Raw genomic sequence first — 23,999 nt, 5'->3', positions numbered from 1 at the left:
ATATACAGCCGGATATTTAGTGATGTAGTTCAGATGAAGTACTTGGTACTTGTGCAGTTCTGCATCAGGGTCCCCGGAGCACTATCACACAGCTTGACAGGCATTATGAACACAGATTTCTGGCTTACTGTCTTTTCAGAAGGCCTCTCAGAGGCACTTGCATGCTATCTTCAGGTGTGGGACCATAACAGAACAATTCCCAGAGATACAGGAAGATACTTTGATATGGAAGTCCGTAGAGGCCATGGGAAATTTCTTTTTTGGCCCCGTTGTCTTCAGATCCCACCTATTTTTCTTGTGATCTTGACATACCGAAAATAGTTTCCTCATGATTGCAATGATGCCTGTGTGACTGACTGGGGATAGCACACCATTTCTCCATGGATTTATAGATTAAGTTATGTATTGCATTTGCAGCAGACATGTCTCATGCTATTGAAATCTATTCAAATAATTTGAGGCTTGATTTAGCCTGCCTGGACTGCCAGATGAGGGGGTTTGTGCTTTTGCAATCAGACACCGATTTCACCATACAAGGCAAGCGCTGTGAAGCACAGCTAATGTTAAAGCATGTCAATCTCATTCAGTATGCAATTTGGCTAGATGTCATCTACAGCGAAACATACATTTCAGTACAAATAATTAATCAGATCTTAATCCGATCAAGGAATGTGCTGGAACAAATCTGGTCCACAGCAGCTCCACCTCTCAACTTACAGGACTTAAAGCAGGGTCGCACAACAACTTTTCAGGATTTTGTGCCAACTTCTGGTCTTAATTATTCAATTATTCATATCTTAACTGACATGTGCATGAATACCTGCTACAGCTGCAAACTGCAAGTGCATCCTAATGATTTCACTGTGCTCAAGTACAGAACCCGGGTAATTCATAGAGCTGTCAGCAAATTAATAACCAGGCAATTGGTTGGAACAGAAACCAGTACGCAGGCTGACCCTTGAGGACCGGAGTTCTGCTCCCCTGACTTAAAGGATCTGCTGCTAACATCTTGGTGCCAGATACCACAGGTACCTTCAGAGGTCTTGTAGAGTCCATCCCTCCGTGGGTCAGAGCTGTTTTGGCGGCATGCGGAGGACCAACAGCATCTAATGCAGGTGGTCATAATGTTTTGACTCATCGTTGCATAGTTTACAACAGGGGTAATCAAATTTGGCCCTTAAACCCATATCCAGTCCTAGTTTTCTTTTCTCCTGGGTAATTATTGCTACTGATTGGTGAGACTGTCTTCACACCTAACTCCCAGGTAAAAGGAATGTAGAAACAGTACAGTATATGCCATGACCTCTATGGACTTCTGTAGTTTGTAGCATTCATCGACTAGTCCTTATTCCTAGAGAATGAGCAGACAGGGGAAAAGGCAGGTTGATCATGGTTTATTTTTTATATTTATTATTTTTCATATTTTGCTGCCACGGTTTGAATTTCACACTCTATTTCAAAGCTCTATTCAAATCTGTCTCATACTTGAATGCAACTACCAGTAAATCAAGCAATTTGTGCAATGTGGGTGAGGAGAAGCATTCAATGTTCCAGATCCATTGATTTTCAATGAGCACACTGGCCCAGAATGCAGAATATTTATTTTGAGTTCTTTGTGGATCTGAAGTCTGTTGCCATGGAAGTGGCTCAATGGCTTGTTTCTTGAGTATTTTCATTATTGGAGAATTCTGGGTTAGGGTTGTTCTGTCCGTGACCACTTTATTAGGTGCACTTGTACATCAGCTTGTTAATGCAAATATCTAATCAGCAACTCAAAAGCACAAAAGCATGCAGACCTGGTCAAGGAGTTCAGTTTATGTTCAGACCAAATATCTGAATAGGGAAGAATTGTGCTCTTAGTAACTTTGACTGGGGAATTGGCTTGGGTGATATGCCAGTGATGAAACAGTCATATAGGAATTGCTCTGGGAAAATTATTGGTCGGCCTTGCACAGTAATATTGTTGTCTTTATCAGTAATATTCATTTTTCAAAGGAATGCGAGAATGGAAAAATCACGTTCATTCGACATTGCGAGCTAAAAGATTTCCTATTGTCTTGCCACAATTTCAAAGTTCACCACTGACGAATGCATAATGTGTACACTTTGCTGTTTTGAATACTGGTGGAAACTTCTGCTTGTTCCAGCATTAGAAGAAATAGTTATTGGTTAAAATCCATATTTTTTTAGCTCTGCATTATATTCGGTGTTTTCTGTATTGCATCTATTGTATTCTGTATATGTTGTTAGCGTTTCTGTGTTTTTGTTACTTCTGTGCAGACCGTAGTCTCCCTGTCACTTCATTCATTCGTTTCACCTGTTTTCACTTCCTGATTGTTTTACCCACACCTGATTATCATTTACCCCTTGTTACCTGTGTATATATACCCCTTTGTCAGTCTAGTTCATCGCCAGATTGTTATGTGTTTATGCCATACCTTCCAGCGTTTACTGATTGATATCTGTTAGGACCTGTTTCGTCCCCGACGTCCGAGTATAGCTTATTCCGCCTGTCTGATTCTGACCCGTAGTTTTTCGACCCGTTTCTGTTTTTCAACTTTTGTTTCTGGATAGTTTTTTTGTCTGATTAGCCTGTTTGTTTTTGACCCATCGCCTGTGACCACTACTACTCTTTGGATTACCATTGATATATCTGTTTGCTGGAAATCTGACCTATTACCAGGACTATCTATTACGAACTGCCTTATCTCTGCTGTATCTGTTTGCCTTCACTTGTTCAACCTGCATTGGGAAATTAAAGATTTTGCTAGCTTACGTCGTGGTCTTGCTTTTGGATTCCCCGTTCTGAGTGCCTGATAATTTGGAAAGAGACATGCCACAAAGAATACGCTGACTTTCTGAAGCATGTACAGTTGTGTTCAAAATAATAGCAGTGTGTTTAAAAACGTGAGTAAAGCTCAAAATCCTTATAATAGTTTTTATTTTGATGCATTGGGAACACTGCACATTATATCCTAAATCAAAACATGAAGAAAAATGTGTCAATTTTTTAATTACTTTTAAAATTAATATTGGGCTGTTAAAAAAAATAGCAGTGTCTGCATTTTTCTTTACAAACTCAAATATTTACTGTTTAAACTGAAAAATCTTCAGGATTTAGCATTCCTGTGAATCACTAAACCAATATATCGTTGTATAACCACAGTTTCTGAGAACTGCTTCACATCTGTGTTGCATGGAATCGACCAACTTCTGGCACCTATGAACAGGTATTTCAGCCCAGGATGATTTGACAACATTCCACAATTCCTCTGCATTTCTTGGTTTTGCCTCAGAAACAGCATTTTTGATGTCACCCCACAAGTTTTCAATCGGATTAAGGTCCGGGGATTGGGCTGGCCACTCCATAACTTTAATTTTGTTAAATTTGGAACCAAGATGCTGCTCGCTTACTGGTGTGTTTGGGGTTGTCTTGTTGAAACACCCATTTCAAGGGCATTTCCTCTTCGGCATAAGGCAACATGACCTCTTCAAGTATTTTGATATAGGCAAACTGATCCATGATCCCTTGTATGCGATAAATAGGCCCGACACCATAGTAAGAGAAACATCCCCATATCATGATGCTTGCACCACCATGCTTCACTGTCTTCAGAGTGTAATGTGGCTTGAATTCAGTGTTTGGTGGTTGTCTGACAAACTGCCTGCGTCCTTTGGACCCAAAAAGAACAATCTTACTTTCATCAGTCCACAAAATGTTTCTCCATTTCTCTTTAGGCCAGTTGATGTGTTCTTTGGCAAATTGTATCCTCTTCAGCACGTGTCTTTTTTTTAACAGTGGGACTTTGCGGGGGCTTCTTGCCGATTAGCTTCACACAGGCGTCTTCTAATTGTCACAGTACTCACCGGTAACTTCAGACTGTCTTTGATCACCCTGGAGCTGATCATTGGCTGAGTCTTTGCCATTCTGGCTATTCTTCGATCCATTCGAATGGTAGTCTTTCGTTTTCTTCCATGTCTCTCTGGTTTTGCTTTCCATTTTAAAGCATTGGAGATCATTTTAGCCGAGCAGCCTATTATTTTCTGCACTTCTTTATACATTTTTCCCTCTTCAATCAACGTTTTAATCGAAGTACGCTGTTCTTTTGAACAATGTCTGGAACTACCCATTTTTCTCAGGTTTTCAGAGAGAAATGCATGCAAACATGTGCTGGCTTCATCCTTAAATAAGGGCCACCTGATTCACACCTGTTTTTTTACAGAATGAATGACCTCACTAATTAAACTCCACACTGCTATTATTTTGAACATGCCTTCAATTAATTATTCAATTACACAGACTCAGGAGCATGTGTATCATGAATGTTGGGTCTGTTGGTTTTCTATGACTCTACTACACCTACTGGTAAATGATTTGCCATGTAGTAATATATTTTCTACCAAAAACAGTGATTGATCTGGTAAGTCATGTTGGACTGCTATAATTTTGAACACAACTGTACCACCCAACCAATACAAACATCTGAAATACATCTTTAAACATCCCTCCAGTTTACTCAATCATTGAATTAGCCCTGCAAAATGCAAACACAACCCAAACACAAAGCACCTGCAAGATTTCAGTATTCCCTCTGGGTGGGGTTTAACTTATTGACTGGCCACAGTGTTATGTTATGTTATGTTATGTTATTATGCTAATATTCAACAGAATGATGAGAAATTGCTCTACTGTTCACTCTGTTCAGTTTTATTATTATTATTTGTAGTATTAGAAGTAGTAGTAGTAGTAGTAGTAGTAGTAGTAGGAGTAGTCAGATTATTATTAGTCATATTATAGTTTTTCTATACAGGCAACCAGATAATTGTGCATAGTGTATTAGTAAAGTGTAAGTCCAGGACTTGCTTATACCCCAGAGCAGGGCCTGCCATGGGTTGCTCAGAATAGTTTAAGTGATGTTGCCAAAACGCTTCTCGAAAAGTGGGAGCAATAAAAGCTATCTGATGTTTGTTGAGGCGAGGTCCCCCTGGTGCTGAAAGAGGCTGTTTTCCAGAACTGAGTGATGTTGCAGGTCACACACATTACTTTCCACGATGCATTGCTCTATCAGCACAGTGGAACTGCATTTTTCCCAGTTCTAATGTGATCCATTTACAAGTGCGCTTCGGAGAGGTTGCAAGACATCATTATGCTGTTATCAGAGCCTGATAACTTGCTCTGCTTGCAAAGCGGTTTGTCTGCATCTTGCAAAAATGAATATTCTAAACAGGTGCTACTTTTGGTCTTAATCGTCACCATATTTTCATGCTTTCCCTGGATGAAATTGCCAGACATCAGCCACAGCAAGCCCGTCTTAAGTGGCTAAGTATTAACCTCTGCTATATTAAACAATAGCCATTTGTATAATGTCTTTTTTATGTTTTTCTGAAGTGCTAGAAGTAGGGAAAATGGATCAGAATTTCTGTGACATCCTTACCTAATTGACATTTCTGAATCAATGGTGCACATTATTTTTCTGTGCTTTTCCACACTTCCTTTGGACCCATCATGTTCCTTTGTTTGCATCTGTGTGCCAGGGCTGCCACTAATGGAACGTTTTTCCCCTGGGAGACCACGGAGAAGGAGATGATGGGAGAAGGATTCAATCAAGCTTTGTCAAATTAAATAAGGCCTTGTCATTGCGGGTCATGGTTTTTGGTGAGAAGGGCATGTACAGAAGATGGGAGGGCTGATGTTTTAATTGAATAGCCTGACAGATACATACCGAGGGACCTTCGTTAGACATGTGGTAGAAGTCAGGCTCCCATGAACAACTGGTGTCTTGAATGATGTGTCTCAAAATGACAAGGTGACAGCAAGAACTTGGCTATCAATCTGAATAGGGAATACCACTGTGGCATTTAAAATAGCTTTTTAAAATCTTTCTATTGGGCTGACACTAAAACATGTTTACATCCTCTAAATCATTGAAGAGCTGTGAAACATGCAAGTACTATTCTTTGGATTATTTCCGTTTGTAAATAATTTTTTGGTTACATCAGCAATTATTGTCACTACTTGGCCAGTAAACTTTTGTGATACGTTTGTGTGATTCATTTAGTAAACATAGTCTATCTAGAGTGACTTGCTCAGCTTACACTTATTATCCACTTAAATTCTATATCTTCTGCAAATAATTTCTGTCGAGTCCCATTGTAAGTTGAGGTGCTCTATTTGAATCTTCTTATTGCAAAGTTTATAGTGCAGCATGCAAGCCCATTTAGGGCATGGTCAAGTAAATTTTGCTATTTTCGTGGTTGATAATTCAAGCACCAAGTAAGGTGCAACGTTCAAAAGTGGCTTAATCAAGAAATGTGTCTAGGATGTAACATATGTTAAAACAATCATAATATCATCTTCCATTCCCTGTAGAATTTTGTGGTGGATTTAGCAAGATGTCAAACAGAAATATTTACGTCTGAGGAAAAAGACCTGAGTCCATTAAAATTGTCTCAATTGTATAATGTGGTACACATTTGTCTTCGTTTTTGATTTTGTAAAAGGTTTATTTTTCTTGATTAGACTTTTAGTCCTCTGAATCATTTCATTCAGTTATGGAGTAACTGGTGAAATCACAGGGGTTTTAATAATAATTAATAATAATTTAAATAAAAACTATAATACTATAGATTAAAATGTGAATGGTGAAATTTGAATGAATGCTGTTTTTTTAATTGTATCCATATTGTATCTGGCTATTTGAAAAGACCACTCCAATGTTCCAAACAGCATCCTGTGATGTTACTGAATGCTTGGCTTTTGTCATTCTTCAAGTGCCCCCATAAATGTTCAACGGGGTTGAGGTCAGGTGATTGTGGATTGTAGAGCACTCCTTGCTCTTCCTTGGTCTTCAAGTAGTTCATGCAGATCTTTGAAGTAACTTTCATTTGTTTTCATTTTTAATTTTTTTGTACTTTCTGTTTATTTCTGGGATTAAATGAAAAAACCACCAGATTTTCAATGAGGTCTCAGACAGGAGCCTGTCTGATAGACAATAGTCAATATTGAGTCAAAGGTCAATAGTTTTATTGATTGGCAGATATCAGTAACCTCTAAAATGGTGATTTTGTAAAGGCATACTTTTTCAGTCTGTGTGATATGATTCCAAGCAACATCACTGTGCCACATGATAACTTGTATCCACTTGGGCTGTCCATTCAGAGGAAAAAAATAACAAACAAAATTAAAAATCCAGGCACTCCTAAATATGAAAAGATTTGTGTAAATAGTTGTCACCTTGCCTGGCTGTTACAGAATTACAAACAGATCTCCATAAGCCAACAGTGAAACTGTTAGTTTCTGGCATTATGTTGACTAATCCATGCATTTCCTGGGAAATGCATTATTTTGCCCCTGCCTCTTTTCATAAACGTGGAATGTCCCATGAGGCCTAGCGCCAAATAAGTCACACAGCTAAGTAGCACACATGCCAACATTTCAAAGCAAAGATTTTAAAATCTCTGGATCGTGCTGTGGATTGTGCAAAGTGGCTTTGTGAAAGAGAATTGGCGCATAATCCTACAGATTATGAACTGGAAGCTGCACTGAATACATATTTATGTCTTTATGAATAACTTTTTTTTTTTTCAGGTTCACTAACCAACCAACAGAAACCAATATCTGACTCCATTTACTTAATTAGTAAAGAGAGGAAATGTGCCATTAGCTGCAAAAGAGGTGGAATGTAAAAGCGATTAGGTGAAATGGTTGTTTATTAACAAACAGTAATCATTGGTTATATTTAACATTTTATACCAATAGCTACTCAGATAACTTACTAGCTAAGGATAATACACATTAAAAATGTATTGCTAAACATGGTAAACAGGCCAAATCAGTAAGTAATAAGTTACAGTAAGCAACTACAATATCAATATGAATTCAAATACCACAGTTCTAGATTAAAATGCAAATCTAAATGCTAATAAAATATACAACAAGTACAACAAGAGGTTGTACAACAAAAGATTGAGATAGGTAAAACACAAGTGATAACAGATTATGGCACTCCCACAGTGGAATAAATGTATAGCTAGTTAAGGTACAGTGTGGAGTTACCCTCTGAGATGCAATAGATTGTGGTCGTCACTGATTTCTTCGGGTCTTCACTGATTAAATTCTGTCACATATGTGAAGGAGTATTATATATAAGAAAAAAAAGAAAGGAGGTAAGCACTACAGGCAGTTCTCTCCACCAAAGGGGTGTCAACAGAGTCTTCATCCTGCAGCTGTGCAGGTTCCTGCAGGATGAAGTTTGTTTGTTTTCAGTCTTAGCAGTTGATCATGGAAGTCTTCTGAAAGGCAGTCTGTTCTAGACCCGTTTCTTTGCCTCTCGAGGCTTCATGGTATGCCTGCACTGTGACTATTCAAATAAAGGCACATGTGTCCAGGGGATTTCCTCAAAGGCAGCCCAAGGTTTTCAAGTAAAAAGTATGGAAGTTTGGTCAAAATACCTTGTAAATGCCCTTGGAACTAGTTTTTCAATCCATTTTTTACTGCACCCTCATTGGCTTTTGTAGCACTTTTTGTAGTGGCTCAGAAAGTAGTCCCCTTCACTACTTGCACATTTTAGATTACATTTTAAATGGAAAATTAATTTTCAGTACTTTATACAGTGGTGTGAAAAAGTGTTTGCCCCCTTCCTGATTTTTTGCATGTTTGTCACACTTAAATGTTTCTGATCATCAAACAAATTTAAATATTATTCAAAGACAACACAAAATGCAGTTTTTAAATGAAGGTTTTTATTATTAAGGGAGAAAAAAAATCCAAACCTACATGGCCCTGTGTGAAAAAGTGATTGCCCCCTAAACCTAATAACTGGTTGGGCCACCCTTAGCAGCAACAACTGCAATCAAGTGTTTGCGATAACTTGCAATGAGTCTCTTACAGCGCTGTGGAAGAATTTTGGCCCACTCATCTTTGCAGAATTGTTGTAATTCAGCCACATTGGAGGGTTTGAGCATGAACCGCCTTTTTAAGGTCATGCCACAGCATCTCAATAGGATTCAGGTCAGGACTTTGACTAGACTCCAAAGTCTTCATTTTGTTTTTCTTCAGCCATTCAGAGGTGGACTTGCTGGTGTGTTTTGGATCATTGTCCTGCTGCAGAACCCAAGTTCGTTTCAGCTGGATGTCACGAACAGATGGCCGGACATTCTCCTTCATGATTTTTTGGTAGACAGCAGAATTCATGGTTCCATTTATCACAGCAAGTCTTCCAGGTCCTGAAGCAGCAAAACAGCCCCAGACCATCACACTACCACCACCATATTTTAGTGTTGGTATGATGTTCTTTTTCTGAAATGCGGTGTTACTTTTACACCAGATATAATGGGACACACACCTTCCAAAAAGTTCTACTTTTGTCTTGTCAGACCACAGAGTATTTTCCCAAAAGTCTTGGGGAACATCAAGATGTTTTCTGGCAAAATTGAGACGAGCCTTAATGTTCTTTTTTCTTAGCAGTGGTTTTCGTCTTGGAACTCTGCCATGCAGGCCATTTTTGCCCAGTCTCTTTCTTATGGTGGAGTCATGAACACTGACCTTAACTGAGGCAAGTGAGGCCTGCAGTTCTTTGGATGTTGTTGTGGGGTCTTTTGTGACCTCTTGGATGAGTCGTCGCTGCGCTCTTGGGGTAATTTTGGTCGGCCGGCCTCTCCTGGGAAGTGGTTCGCTGGAGTCCCAAAGCTTTAGAAATGGCTTTATAACCATTTCCAGACTGATAGATTAATTTCTTTCTCATTTGTTCCTGAATTTCTTTAGATCTCGGCATGATGTCTAGCTTTTGAGGATCATTTGGTCTACTTCACTTTGTCAGGCAGGTCCTATTTAAGTGATTTCTTGATTGAGAACAGGTATGGTAGTAATCAGGCCTGGGTGTGGCTAGAGAAATTGAACTCAGGTTTGATAAACCACAGTTAAGTTATGTTTTAACAGGGGGGGCAATCACTTTTTCACACAGGGCCATGTAGGTTTGGATTTTTTTTCTCCCTTAATAATAAACACCTTCATTTAAAAACTGCATTTTGTGTTTACTTGTGTTGTCTTTGACTAATATTTAAATTTGTTTGATGATCTGAAACATTTAAGTGTGACAAACATGCAAAAAAAAAAAAAAGAAGAAATCAGGAAGGGGGCAAACACTTTTTTACACCACTGTAGATGCCCCTTTGGCAGAAATTACAGCTTCAGTTCTTCTTGGCTATGTCTCTACAAGCTTGCTCACCTGGACTTAGGCAGTTTCTTTCTGGCAGATCCTGGATGGGAAGCATCTGTGAACTGCCATCTTCAGGTCTCTCCACAGGTGTTTTATGACATTTAAGTCTGAGCAGTCAGACAGTCAGCGTGCTGAAGTCACTCCTGCATTCTTGGCTGTATGTTTCAGGTCATTGTCATGCTGAAAGGTGAACTATCGCCCCAATTTTCTTCAAGGACCTCTCTGTATTTGGCTACATCCTTTCCTCAAGTTTCCCGTTTCTGCCACGGAAAAGCACCCCCATAGCATGATTCACTGTAAGGATGGTATTAGCCAAGGCCTGCTGTTCGCCAGACATAGTGCTTGGAATTCTGCCCAAAGTAAAATTTTTGTCTCATCAGACCAGAGAATCTTTTTCCTCATTCTCTCAGAGTTCTTTAATTTCCGTTTGGGCTGTCATATGCATTTTACTTAAGACTGGCTTCTTACCATAAAGGCCTGATTGATGAGTGCTGCTGAGATGGTTGTGCTTCCGGCAGGTTCTCCCATCTCTGCAGAGGACTTCCGAAGCTCTGTTAGAGTGATTGTTGGGTTCTTGGTCACCTCCCTGACCTTCTTGCCTGGTTGCTCACTTTAGGATGAGTCCAGGTAGTTCCAAACTTCTTCTATTTCACAATTATTGAGGCCACTGTGAACACTGCAAACACTCAAAGCTTTAGAAATGGTTTTATACCCTTACCCTGATCTATGCCTCACCACAATTTTATTGCAGAGGTCTTGAGGCTGGTTTTTGTCCTGACATGCAGTGTGAATCACATCCTATCTGCACAGGTGTGTGCCTTTCTGAACTATGTCCAATCAATTCAATTTGCAGCTTTTTAATTTGATTGCTGAGAAATGTGTCATTTCCTTTTTTGCATCACAAACAAATGGGACTGTAATAATAATAAACAAGAAGTGGATGCAGTTGCACTTCATGTATTGCAAAGCATGAATGATTAGAAATGAAATGGCCCAACTATGAACATGCTGTGTAGTTCATAGTTGGGCCATTTTATGCCAAAATCCAGTTGCACGTTCTATAAATGCTATTCCTTTTTTATAGTATGTCAATGGAATCTTTTGTCATGTGTGGACTTTTCACAATGCTGGTTGTTTAGACATGTATAAATGCAACGGTATTATTTATCAGGTTTGAGTCTTATATCTCTACCACATTAGTCATGTCTTCCAAGCTGTTGTTTTTTGTAGCTTGAAACTATTCTCCTAGTCTATAAAATGTACATTTTCCCATGTAGACCCAATTGTCTCAATCTCATAGTAAGTTTTATATGAAAAACTAAAATGTGGTGTCAGTGTGTGTGTGTGTGTGTGTGTGTGTGTGTGTGTGTTTGTGTGTGCTGCACGAATGATTGATACAAATGCGCCAACTTTTGTTCATAGTAAATTTGCACACATGCTGATGAATGGGAGTTCCCATGTGTACAATTTCATGATTGATTAACATAATGGCTGCTGCAGAATGTAACATTGACATCAATGAGGAGAATGTGTCCCTGATGTCAATGCTCATTCCTTTGTGGAACACTTCATAATCCAGCCCTCTGAGCTTTTTCTGAGACCAGTGCCATAAATCACCGAGTGTGGTGAAGGAGTCTGCGAAACAGGACAGCTCCAGAGACTGATTGCATTACCCGCCATGGCTCAGCGCTAAAATTGCACCGTACATTGCGTCTTCATAACCTCCTCAGCTTGCTGACTGATTGGTAGAACGTGCAACACACTATAATAATGAATGTTTCTTCCCTCTGTCAGAAATGCATTCAGAATATCTGGTCCATATGCTGTCACGGATGACATAGGCCACTTCAGAGCATGTAACAGTCTATGCGTATGCTGCTTGGGCAGAGAGTCACAAAATGGGACCATTCAATTAGCAGATATTGTGTAAAATAGAGGCAATTCAAATAGCTGTAAGAAACAGGAAACCCAATAAAAGCACTGAAACAATGTAAGTTATTTTTGCTCCCTTTGAAAGGCGTTCTGAACTGACTTGCTTCTCACATGAAGCTGTTACAGCACATGCAGTGTGTTTGCAGTCTGAAGGGACTCTACTTGCCACTGTCACCTGCATGTGCTTCATATGCATTTCTCTTGGGACCGCAGCCACTCTTAGCAGCCTGCACTTTTCCAGAACACGCTGACTTTTACCCAAATGCATACACGTGAGCTAAGTAGACCTAAATAATTACTTAATCTCAAAAGTAAAAAAAGAGAGGCAGGAAAATCTGATCCTCTTGTTCTCTGTTTGCTTTGTATGTAATAAGCATCTCACCATGTGTGATGTCCATTAATTGTGGCCTTCCAATTTCTTAGCTGGGGTTAAAACACATTTCATGAATTCCTCGATACGGTACCTGGGGTGGTACCTCTGCCAGTACCTCCCCTGTGAGAAATTACATTCAGACAGCACTTTTGTCTCAAGATTTCATAAACGAGAAGTGGGAAGCCATATAATTAACTGAAGACAGTCAGGAAGAGAAGGAACAGACCCAGCAGTGGCCGGCCATTGTTACAGCTGGACTGTAGATGTTCTCAGCCTGTTTTCATTTCAATGTGGTTTGTTGGAATATTCCATTTAATAGTATGTAGTCATTTATATTTCAAATGTTTTTTCTATTTTTATTATAATGCACCATGTTTAAATGTGAAAACGCAGCTGTAACTTCTAATTGGTATACTGTACCAGTGCTGTGTTCATGAATACTGTATCAGTTGAGAAAGACTAGAGTTTCATTGTTGTAGGTGATGACTGGGAAAACCTACTTTAGCTGGAGTTGCTTCAAAAAATGTAGGTCATTTAATTGTGACACACATTTTGGAACCACCATGAAATACCTTACACCTTCATCTTTTGAATGTTTTATTGATGAAAAGGTTTAATTTTAATATCCATTTGCATAAATTTTTAATGGGTCTCAAAGAGTATCTTCCATCTGAGGTTTGATTTTAAAGGTGCCTACATTTTTTATGTGATTGCATTGCCTTTACTGTATAAACATTACTTTGTAGTTGGTGTGTTACAAGCTGCTTTGCACCTATTTCCTTAGTCTTGCAGTTCTTATGAAACAGAAGCTCTTTAATCGTCTCTGGCTTCAAGCACCTGCCAAATAAACACATAATGCTACAATTATTTTGACATTAAGTTCAGGTCGGAGCCAGAGAGGATGGATTTTTACAGTTACATATTCTAAATTGGCGGTTGTGTGACTGCATTTTGTTGTTGTGGAAATGCTTTTGAAAGCACTTGGTGAACTGCCCAGTCTGGCTATCACAAAGGCTCACTGCTGGCTGTGGTCTGAAATAAAATTGAGTCAATTAATTCATTCTCCAGGAAATGAGCAGTTTGCTTTTATGTAGTTGTCACTGTTCTTGGCACTTTGGCTAATGTGACATGTTCAGCTATGGCAAACACATATTCAAAGCAATCTGTCTTATTGTGGTCCAAAGTTTAAATACCCACACTTATTTTGTTGAAATCTTCCAGTTTGTGAACTCCCAATTGTAATAAATCAATAGCAGGTAAAGTTTATAGGACATATGGGAGTAATGGGGAGTCCAGTGTGGGACAAACCATTTTTTAAATAAATTACACGACACAGCCCATCCCAGCTACAATAATGGTGTGATAATCTTCACACGTTGTGGGAGAACCTTGAGGTTCCTCTCTGCTGCACATTAAACGGGACTGTCTCTCTTTTGCAGGTGAACATCTGCGTATCTGTCCCCAGGGATACACATGCTGCACCACAGAGATGGAAGACAGGCTGAGCCAGCAGAGCAAGCTGGAATTTGAGAACCTGGTGGACGATGCCAGTGAGACCTTACGGACTACCTTTGTGTCCCAGCATAAAAAGTTTGACGGTAAGACTCGGTCCATCATTTTTGTTGTAGTAATTAATTATTGTTGTGCTAGTCTGGATGTGCCATTCTTCAGTAAAAATAAATAAGTAAATGCATGCACACCAACAGAAATGTGTAGGGTGTGGAATAATGTGTATATCAAAATGTAAATCAGCTGTGAAGAATGGGAACTGCTTGTTTACATGATGTAAGCGTGCTGGTCCCAGACCCTTACGTTTTACCTGGAAGGTCAGTATGACATCATAAATCTGTGGCTTGATTTCTGAACTTTATTAGGTAATTTTGAATATAATTGTAGCTTTTTTTGGTTTCAACTAATATTTAGTTAAGATAACATTGTAATTTGGTGTTACAAAAAAAAAAGCATATTTAAATAGATCATTGTTCTTTGTTGAATAATGTGAACAGAAAATAAAACTGTTTTTATTGTTGTTTTTGGTTATTTCTATGGAATAAATGTCTATGTACTATTATTTATCCAGATCCCATAATGCAACTGCACCAACACACCCTCTTCACATTCACATTTGGATCAATCACTATTGGATTTTATATTATATGTACAGTTGCCTGTTTTGAGGTTTATTAACTAGTAATACTAGTTGAATTTGTTTTTCATTGTTTAAACATGATGTTATCATGTCTGTGGTCTGTGAATCCATACTAATTTAAAAGGAAAGTGGAAAAACCCACCTTCCTTGAATAGATTATTATCATAAAAATGATGGCCAAACAAATGTACAGCCAATCCTGTCTGTTTATGAATGCATTATTTTACATGGACTTATAAAATGTCACCCTAATGAATAATTGATTAGTGAATTGGATCTTGCACAGACACTCAACATTAATCTACATTGGCATAAATTCCCAATTTTTCCTTCATGGTACTTCTTACAGTTCAAGTGCCATTGGGTAAGAGATTGTTCCAAATCATTGAGTTGCTGCCAAAATATAAATGAAGACCATGACCTTTCCTAAACTTTCTCCACTGCAAAGGGTAGATAAGAACCAAGCATTCCTTTTAAGCTGGCCCGAAGTGGGAGGAAGTATATTTTGACACAATATTGTCCTCAGCAGTGTTGAGATGGCTGTAAGAAAAATAGCATTTCTACAGAGGTTGTCCTGGCACAACTCTTGTCATCAACGTTTAATTCAAATTGCAAGGGAGTAAAGAAACTGTCTACTGGAAATCTTTCAAGTACAGTACTTTCAGTAAGGCTCAGGAACAGGTTTCTGCTGCATTCAGGGTATTGTACTTCATTTAGAAAAGGGGTACTAGTCATTAGGAGCGACTTCTGAATCATGACCACAGTTAAACATGAAAAGCCAAGCCAATAATGTATGTGGAAATGCTGGTCCTTGCAACAATGCTTCAGAATGGTTTGAAAATGTATCATTAATTAAATCCTAAATGAAAATTGTGTATTCATGATTCTTTTTTTTAATTTATATTCATTTTACCTGTATTACTATTTTGCATTTATTATGCCCCAAAATATTGCATTGTGTGTGCGTGTGTGTGTGGAATCAACCTCAAGAATAACCATGAGAAAGTCGCTATCCTCAAATTGAATCTACTTTCAGACATCATTTTCATTTAAATAAAAAAAGAAAAAGAATATGTAAAAATTAAGAGCACTGGCATTAAGGAAGGAATAACAACCATTTGGAGTAGAACTTCACACAATATCTGTGCTTTCACTTTTTTAGGACCTACAGTATATACAAGATAACATAAGATAAGATATTTTAGATCGCATAGATAACATTTGCAATCTATACACCATTTTTTAGATATATTATGTAATGTATCTATGTATGTGCGATTATCTAATCAGGCAGTCGTGTGGCAGTAGTGCAATGCATAAAATCATGCAGTTACATGTCAGGAGCTTCAGTTAACATTTTTAAGAGATGCTCTTCTGCATACCACTGTTGTAATGTGTGGTTAGTTGCATTATTTGTGTTATTGTCACCTTCTCTCATTAACAAGGCATGCTGCTTACTGGATTTCTTTTTTTTTTTTTGCATTATTCTCTGCAAACTGTTGTGCATGAGATCAGCAGTTTCTGAGATACCCAAACCACCCTGTCTGGCACCAACAATCATCCCACGGTCAAAATCACTGAGATCACAATTTGTCCCCATTATGATGGTTGATGTGAACATTAACCGAAGCTCCTTACCCATATCTGCATGATTTTATGCATTGCACTGCAGCCACACGATTGATAATCTGTTTGACAATCACATGAATAATGTTCCTAATGAAGTGCTCAATGAGTGTATGTGTGCCTGTTTTACCACTTGGAATCTCTATCCAGCCCATTCCCCAGGGCCAAGACCGACTACTGCAACTTTCCCATACAAACACCCCCTGCCTGTACTGGTAGGCCACAATCCTCCGTATTGACAGTGTGGGTCCCAATATGCCACATCAATTATATAATGTTTTTGAAAATCACAAATCATTATTGAATTATTTCAACATTATTTATGTAGTGGTCGCTTTATGGGCATGCCTCTTTGCATGCTTTGCTATGCAATTTTGTGTATGCTGGTTCTGGTTCATGCCTCACATCCATACAGTAAGGTTCAGATGTAGACTGCCCGGTTAACATGTGTTTTGGTATGGAGGTTGGGGTTGCTGTTCAGGAAAACCCTTCTGCTTTGACGACCAAAAGATGCTGAGGCTTGTGTGAGGTGGTTTTGGCACTCCATTACAGTTGTCAGATATTATGCTTCCCAATTACTTGAAGGTAGGAATGGTGGCTAGCTGTTGTGTGAAGGCTGTTTGGTGGTGGGGAAGGCTATATCTGTTGTTAAACAGATTATCTCTGTTTTTTAGGTGTTGATGGTCAGTCCCATTCTCCTGTGTGCAGTTACAGCTGCTGAGAGGGTGTTTTGTAGGGCCTCTAGTGTGTGGGCTACCAGGGCACAATCATTGCCATACTATAGCTCGATGATATCCTCTGAGGTCTGTTTGGTGGTTGCTTGTAACCTCCTGAGGTTGAAGACAAACACTCACACACACTCAAGCATTGGCATGCACGCTCACATATAGTAACAAATGGGGTACTTTTAATGATCAAAACAAGATATTCAATAAATTTCTGCATCATTACACAATGAAATTAATGTATCTGAGAGATATAGCAAAGAGCCAATCGGCCATACATCAAATAACACTGGAAATGAATACAGGTCCTTTATGATGCATGTTGTCAAATGTGGAGGTAGTAATTGTTAAATTTGTATTCAAAACCTAAGAAAGGAACAATAAATATGATGATTAAACAATGTAACAAAGAGACCCTCAGCTATGCATAAAATTCCACAGAAAATGAATACGGGTTGGAGCTCTGTTGTGCATTCTAGGGGTATTCAATATGTTGTGCAATCTAGGGTTAAATATTTTTGGGCTTGATTATTACCAGTAATATGCTACTTAGATTTACAAGTCATTCAAGCATAAATTTTACATTTAATCTTTTTGTCGTGTTTGTTAAAAGCTATGAAGCAATTCAGGGATACTGCAAGATTTATCAGCCTTTATCTCCTTTCTTGTGACATTTTGTTGTGGACTGAGCGCATCCTTTATAATCCAACATTTGCACAGTCAAGTAGAATACATACTGTACCACAGTTAGTCAGGGCTTCATCATTACTTTGGACAGGATCTCTAAAAATAAGACTTCTATACCCACAATTCTGGGCTGTGGAAATTGTCTGAAGATTTATTTTCAGGAATTCTATGAATAAGAAACAGAAAGGAAATGCAGTTTCTTGATTCCATGTGAGGTTGGTTGGTGAGCTGACCCACATCACTGTAACTGTTTATGTACAAATCATGAAATCATGTGCTTGCAGCTCCAGAGTTCCCGAGACACCACATATGCACATAAGTAGTTGTCGTGATGGTGCTGTGTTCTGAATAAGGAGCTTGCCTTACATTACATTACATTTCATTATTGGCATTTGGCACACGCTCTTATCCAAAGCGAAGTACAGTTACAATTAGACTAAGCAGGAGCAATCCTCCCCTGGAGCAATGCAGGGTTAAGGGCCTTGCTCAAGGGCCCAAGGGCTGTGCGGACCTTATTGCGGCTACACTGGGATTAGAACCACCGACCTTGCGTGTCCCAGTCATTTACCTTAACCACTACGCTACAGGCCGCTTGCATGCATATCATCTACAGCCTGAAGATGAAGAGTAACATCTGAAGGGGAAGGTTTGTAGTCTAGCATGTGTTAAGGAAATCATTTGATTTTCAGTTGGCTTTTTTATGATATAAACATTATAGAGGGATATTTGCCAAGAAAATGGGCTCTGTCCATTTTTGTCATTTTGTAAAATACTACTGCACGCATTTGTTTAGATGAATAGCATACTGTATATTGCAGTGCTTCCCATGGAAAACAGATAAACTTGCAATAATTGAGAAGCATTAGTACCAAGCTGTGGGCACTGATGAACGGAAATGCAGGAAATGTCATACCAAATCATTGGTATGGATCAATGGCTGTTTTGTGTGATGTAAGCCCCATTTTCATATCTAATAAAAAATCAATAAGATGGGCTCCATTGGTGATGATCTTATTCTTAAAAATGTATGGATTGTTAATCTTCATTTTTATTGCTCACTATGTGGATATAAACTTCAGTTTTAAACAGATTTTCAGAGGGTTTCTGTCTAAAGTCATGAGCATTAATTTAGCAATCTACATTTTTTCAATAGTTTCCTGTTTGATGGAAAAAATGACATTTATTAATCCGCCCCATTAATAAATGAAAATTTGTATTAGTAATAACATGAATACTTTTATACTATAAATTTACCCTTTCCATGTATTTTTCTTTTCAGAGAATAGCTGTAGTTTCCATTTCCGTCTGTTTGACTGAGGCTTTGCCTATACTCATGGATCAGATTACCAAAAGCTGCGATATAAAGGTATCATTCTTGGGGGACTCGGCTTAGATTTGATAAAGTGTGGATCGTTTTAAATAACATTTAAGGAATCAAATTTTTTAACTGTGGTGACTCAAATGCATTTTGAAATGGCATTTCATTGCTTATATTAATGCTGATTTCATCTCTCTTTACCTCTCTGTAAGGGAAAACCTGACTACCCTTTAGAGTGGAGTGGCGGATGGTTCATTTGTAAAAAAAAAAAAGTAAGCTGCACCAGTTGACCAGACCCTTCAGCACTTTCTATGTCCTTCATACATATTCCCTAATTTTGGAAATCATCAATATACTTATCTGTGCACCCATACTCCATTACTGCTACTATCATCAGTTTTGGAGGCTCCAAACTATAAGGGTTATTCATGGATGTAATTAGGCTACCACACATCTTGCACAGGCACACAGGGAATACACCCAGCAGGGAATACCCTGAGACCCTCCTTCCCTGTGCAGCGCACTGTGAGCCTCCCTGCCATGCTCAGCACCGGTAGCGCTCAGGATTAAATTATGTACTGTGGGCCGCACACCGTAATTGCAAAGACAGTCGGTGTGCTAGCCACATGTGCCACCTCACATCCCAGCAATTCAGCATTTCTAATGTTCCTCATGTGCCCACAGGGTTGGACAGAGGACAAATTTCAGGGCAGAATTGGAAAAACACAGCTCAATAAAACCAAATCTGCTTTCCTGACCGGTCGTACCAAGCGGTAGTCCGTTGAGAAAATGACACTTGGGACCCGGATCAGAATCAAGCTTTGAGCAGAAACAACAAGCTTTTTTCCAAGCGCTTTTCATCAGGCTGGCAGTGAATCCCTGCAGGGTTCATCATTGCTGGACTTCTGTTCCGGCACATCTCACTCACTGTGGTGCTGTTCCAGACCCACGCCCACTGCTGCTGTGCTTAAAAGAGGCCAGAGAAGCAGCTGTAAATGCCTTCTACCAAACAGAAATGGTTAATGCCTAACTAAAAGATTAGGGCAATCTAGTGAGACTGTGTTTATCACAGTTCGGCTTAACCAAGCCAAAGAGACAGTGGGAGACTGAGACCAGAGGCCCGTCCTGTTAAAAGTGGAAGCTGTACAAAGGGAAACGGTCGGTACAAGCGAGAGCAAAAATTTTCTGGGTCACATCAGAACTCAGGTCCTTGTTTGTGAATTAATCTCAGTGCCCTTTGAATGACTCAGAAATGCGTGGCAAATTGCGGTGAGGTTATTCAATAATGCATCGACATGCAGGCCTTGATGCCGGGGCGGCTAGCAAAATGGAGGAGTTAAGGATTTCTAAAAAGGTCCTCACTGTATGAGTGCAGCAAAGGAGGACAGAAAGGAGAACGTGTAACATTAATGTAGGTTAGATTTAAGGTCCCGATCTCTCATTGCCAAGGGGGATGTAATGCTCAACAACCGGAGAAAATATCGAGCCATGAACGATTGTGCTGAGCCAAGAAAATAAAAATGAGTGACCCACCCCACAAATGAGAAGCAACGATGATCTATGAAGCACTATAGCAGCCTTAAACTGCATTGCTGGAGCTAAACATCACAAGAAGCAGTATGAAACAGAGCTGAAATACTGATGGGAGGACTGCCTTGTACATTCATATACACGCTGTGTGTTTCATTACAGCAAAATCATAAGCTTACAACAAAAGCTGTATTTGCATGTGCCATTCAAACATGCATTGCCTAGTGTTATTAGCAAGGTCTCCGCTATGAATTCTCAGGCCTAGGACAAAATATATACCCCCCACTCCCCGATATATTTTGTAAGAATATATTGTAAACAAAATGTCTCAATTGCCCCCTCTCCCCCATCTGCAGTACTGCTCATTAGTGCTGCAAGGGTTCTATTGCACCTTTAGACAACTAGAAATTCTAGTCATTACAGATACCAGCCTCAAACAACAACCTAAAAACAACAAGCTAAATCACAGTTCTCAGTGATGGAATAATTTAAGAGGCTTGATGTTAATGCACTCTGAGATTTATAATATACTAATGTTTTAGAAAAACAGATTTCAAAGTAAGTACTTGGCAAAGGAAAAATGGGTTGAACTTTCAAAACATATATTCAAAGGCCCACTCTGTAATTCTAGCCACAACTAAAATGCTAATGGCGTACAAAAAGCAAAAAGATTGTACAGTAGTATAGAATATAATAATAATGATCTTTGTAAAAAGGGCTTCAAAATGAAAAATAGGTATTTAAAATAAGTGTCACAACACTACTTTGTTCATCTTCCCTCTTCCATATTTCATTATTCTACTTTGTTTTAGGACATCTTGGAGTCCTTGTACAGGTCATCTCCATTAAAACACATCACTCTCTCCTCATCCAGACAGTGATTAGAAATGAGAAAAGAAAGAAAATAATAGTTAGGCATGGTTTTAAAACATTAACAAACTAAACATGTCAGATGTACTTGACATTATAACAGTAGCCTTATGTGAACTGCAACAGTGGCAAAAGCTAATTATTGGTACAGATTTCAGTGGGCGAAGCAAATGTGTTAGATGCCTAGATGCCGATGCAAGATGTTAAAAACTACCATCATCCACCAATGAGTACCATGATCCACCAAGGTACTTAGTTGCCAATCTTGCAATAACGTTTTGTTGAGGAAGAACAAGAGTGCTTTGGCTAACTTGTTATGGGTCTGTAGTTGCGGTTCAAAGTCCATATTAAACTCCAGGCATCATCTCTTTGTTGTTGTTGTTGTTGTTGTTGTTGTTGTTGTTGTGTGTGCATGCGTGTGTGTGTTTGGGTGTCTAAAAATCAGTGGTCCAGTGGGACATAGATTCTCTGCTCATCCAGTGCTGCTCAATGCTTTGAGGAATATTTTCCACTTCTAACCCGGGTGTTAAAGCGTAGTATAGTCTACACTGGCCACCATCACTTGACCTCCTTGTAACAAAGAATTTTCCTTTAAATACACGTCATTTTTACACTGAGGAATTACAGAGAGTACATGCTTTATTTCCAAGAACCCGGGACCATTAGAACTTTAAATAATTGAATTCTCCTAATGTCTCTTGAGCCGGAATCTTTTTTATCCCCCTTTGAGGGTTGAGATGTGGGTTGCGAAAGATAAATTAAATCCGATGAATAATTGCTTTAGCCCGGACAGCTGAACTTGAAAGAAGAAGAAAAAACTGAGCCAGAATTACTGCTGTGTAGAAACCACACAGATGGTAAACATGGCAAGCGTCTGCAGCTAAGATTTTAAACCATTTCAATCTTGTTTTTTATGGGATGTGTAGCATTTGGCAGACATGGTTAAGCATCTCCAGTGAAAAAAAATAAAATAAAATACAAGACACGCATGTAAAACATTTTTTTGAGATATTTTTCAATTTTTTCAAGAGCATCACTTTCATACAATTATAAATTAAATTACTAATAAATCAGACATGTCGGTTTTTTTCCCAACTGCATCTGTTTTAAGGTAAATTAACTACTGCATTCAGATATGTTTGGTTTTGCATGTAATGGCTCGAGTTTAGAGATAATTGGTGCTTAGCAAGAAAATGTAAATTTTGCACATCAGAGGAAAGAAAAGTTCTGCGAAGATACTGTATGTCAGAAATATAAATATTCAATAGCACACCACTGTTTCCATGCGGTGGCTCATGCTGGCTCATTTCTGTGGACCCCTACAAGTATAAATTACCCTCTTCACCTGCGAGAGGATGGAACATTTTACAAAATCACCATTCAATCACACAACACCTAATCTGCATATCCTCCATTTTACATAATAGAATATTGTTGTGCAATTGTTCTGAACCCATAGAGCACAAAAAAAGATTCACATTCCTTGCATCTGGGCAACAATTGCAGATTCACAAGAATGCCAGAAATTAATGGGAAATCAGAATTAAGTGGTTTCAATGGCATTCATTGGATTTGTATTTAGTCTAGACTGAAATCCTCATTTATCCACAAATTATGATTAAATCACCAGGTTACTGTGAGTGGGATGACGGTTTATTTTTATATTGGGGTACAGTTTGAGCAGCCTGATTATTTCTGCTATTAAGTTGCCAGTATTAAGTGAAGATTTGTTTATGTAATTTATTACATGCATGAGAGTAAATCATAGGATTAACAGGGCAAATAGAAAACACCAGATAAATGTTTTATAAATACCAAGCCCTAGATGGATGTAAATGCATGCAGGCTTACAAATTGGCCTTGACCTGAGCATATTTTTATTTACTGTAAAATGCTTCTCTACAATTACTTACAGTAATTAACTGAAAATAGGGCTTTCACATGAGAAGGCGTATAAGGCAGGCACTGTTGTCAGAAGGAATAGGCTTTGAAACACAAGAGGGGGTCCGTACTAGTGAGAGAGGAGGGCAGAAGTGGCACTTGAGAGCTGATGCCAGTGTGCTTGCGTTCACATGGGGAGCGACCCCAGGGTGCTGGAGAAGTAAACGAACCTGGGCTTACTTCGCCGGCACGTTTGATGATTATCCGCATCAACGAGCCTCGCTATGCTTCCAAAGCGCTACTGCGCACACTGCAGAGAAGCTCCTGACGGTGTGATGAGCTCTTCGATAAGCAGAGTTCTCCCTTCCCACCCTGCTGCACACACTCCGTGTGACTTCACCCTGCAGAAGCTAAACATATGCAGTTTGACTTCACCCTGTAAAGCTAAACGTATGCAGTTTGACTTCACCCTGTAAAGCTAAACGTATGCAGTTTGACTTCACCCTGTAAAGCTAAACGTATGGAGTTTGACTTCACCCTGTAAAGCTAAACGTATGGAGTTTAGCTTTACAATTGTGTTACCTTTTTTTCCCATTGTTATTTTCTTTCAGGTTACCAGGTTATCTTTGACTTTGTACACATCTTTGCTATTTATTTGTAAATTCATATTACATATTCATATTACAAGTGT

At 38.9% G+C, this 23,999-nt stretch overlaps 1 protein-coding gene across 2 annotated transcripts in view; it reads left to right on the top strand.

Annotated features, from left to right (window-relative positions):
- The window catches only part of gpc6a (glypican 6a), a 247,837-nt gene that overhangs the window by 34,881 nt on the left and 188,957 nt on the right, over positions 1-23,999 (top strand). For both annotated transcript variants that reach the window (XM_061236287.1, XM_061236286.1), the window contains exon 2: positions 13,962-14,120. In XM_061236287.1, coding sequence (XP_061092271.1) covers positions 13,962-14,120 — 159 coding nt within the window. The remainder of the gene's footprint in view (positions 1-13,961; positions 14,121-23,999) is intronic.

Source organism: Conger conger, chromosome 3 (genome assembly GCF_963514075.1).
Source record: "Conger conger chromosome 3, fConCon1.1, whole genome shotgun sequence".
NCBI classification, from domain to species: domain Eukaryota; kingdom Metazoa; phylum Chordata; class Actinopteri; order Anguilliformes; family Congridae; genus Conger; species Conger conger.
Note: the sequence above shows the minus strand (reverse complement) of the source record. Positions and strands in the feature narration are given on the sequence as shown.